Source organism: Hermetia illucens, chromosome 3 (genome assembly GCF_905115235.1).
Source record: "Hermetia illucens chromosome 3, iHerIll2.2.curated.20191125, whole genome shotgun sequence".
NCBI classification, from domain to species: domain Eukaryota; kingdom Metazoa; phylum Arthropoda; class Insecta; order Diptera; family Stratiomyidae; genus Hermetia; species Hermetia illucens.
In genome coordinates, this window is record NC_051851.1 from 99,316,902 (window position 1) to 99,318,455 (window position 1,554).

The following is a 1,554-nucleotide window of genomic DNA, read 5'->3' on the forward strand; positions in this document are numbered from 1 at the left end:
CCACAAGTCCGGACATGAGGCAGGCAGACAAAAATCAAAATATGAGAATAGAAAAGCAATGGTTTTTCTGACAAAAGTGCTTAGAAAAAAATCTAATCTCGATACACCGAAGGGGTTCACTGGAGCAATTCATGCGTTCGTAGCTAACGAGAGAGATTTGATGTAAAAGAGAAAGAACCGCAGCTGTGTAGTACACCTTTCAAATTGTGGAATTGTTTTAGTGGTATAAAAAGATATGCTATCTGGGTAGCAAAGATCAGTTGAGCCATCACGTCATTTATAGTTATTTCGGGTAGTCGGACTGTCGCTAGTGCTAAGATGTTCAAGTACGTATATCCAGCTTTGTTGGTCCTTTTGCTCGCGAACCAGCGTTTGGCGCAAGGATACGTCCATAAAGCAGGGGATGGCAAGCAGTTTTCCGCGAAGAATTGCATTAAGGAATACAATGCGACCTGCCTGAAGTTGGATATAGTGTCCTTTATCGAGAGGCTTTCCGAGCGCAAGGAATTTCAAATATTACCCCAGGTGAGCATCGTTCGCGAGGGAAGCATCAACGATTTGGAATCGGCACGGATGATGGCAGGTAAGGATTAGCATGCACGCCTCGCACCACAAGGATTAATTCGAATTCTTTTTGAGCAGAAATTGTGAGAAGCAATCCCAACGACACCGAAAAACGCCTGGATAACTACATCTTTGCCAAGCTTGGAAATTTCCTGCAGTCACATACTATGAAAATTAAACTTGTGGATCAGGAAGCTGTAGCGGAGGCACGAGCTGCATTTACCGGCCGGAAAAAGTTTGGCAAGAAAGGGGGCTTAGAGGCACTGTTAGCTGCAGGAATGATGATGAAAGGTGGGAACTCAGTTAAACTAGGCCAAACTGAGTAACACAAGGCTAATTTCGTAATTTCTTCCATATGCAGGCACTCTGATGGCTCTTGGAATGGGAGCAGTGGCTTTACTTGCCGGAAAGGCACTCATGACAGGTGTAATGGCGTTGGTGTTAGCGGCAATCACCGGTCTGAAATCCCTGGCATCGGGTGGTAAACAGACTACCTATGAAATCGTGGCTAAGCCGGTTTATTCGTCATCACATACACATTCTACAAGCCATGAAGATGTACACGGACATGGAGGCGGCGGGCATGGCCACAGTGGCTACGGAGGATACGGACGATCATTAGATGTAGGCTATTCGCCATACTCTCAGCCTATTTAAGGATAAAGGCGATGACTGTGAATATGTGACCGTAAATTATTGTTCTTTATTTATTTTGTGAATGAGTTGTACAAGAGTGAATGAGTGAACTAATCGTCCTTGATAAAATACATATTTATTTTTTACGATTCACCAAAGTCTATTATTCATACTTTCGTTAACTGTTATAATCAAAGGGGTTGTGATATTTTGATGGATTTTATGCACTGCCTAGTGTGACAAAAATTTAATCCCTGAGAGTAGGCGTTGGTTTCATTCAGATATACACATATTCAGATATGTATGTAGGCTTTATGCTGAATTCACTCCTAGTGCCTGCGTTGCATTTTAGTC

At 42.9% G+C, this 1,554-nt stretch overlaps 1 protein-coding gene across 1 annotated transcript; it reads left to right on the forward strand.

The window, feature by feature from the left end:
- Nucleotides 1-235: 235 nt before the first annotated feature.
- LOC119651732 lies at nt 236-1,353 on the forward strand. Its single transcript, XM_038055460.1, has 3 exons — nt 236-583; nt 643-855; nt 926-1,353. Exons 1-3 carry the CDS (start codon nt 319-321, stop codon nt 1,219-1,221), a joined length of 774 nt encoding a protein of 257 aa, XP_037911388.1. The 5' UTR covers nt 236-318; the 3' UTR covers nt 1,222-1,353.
- Nucleotides 1,354-1,554: the final 201 nt, after the last annotated feature.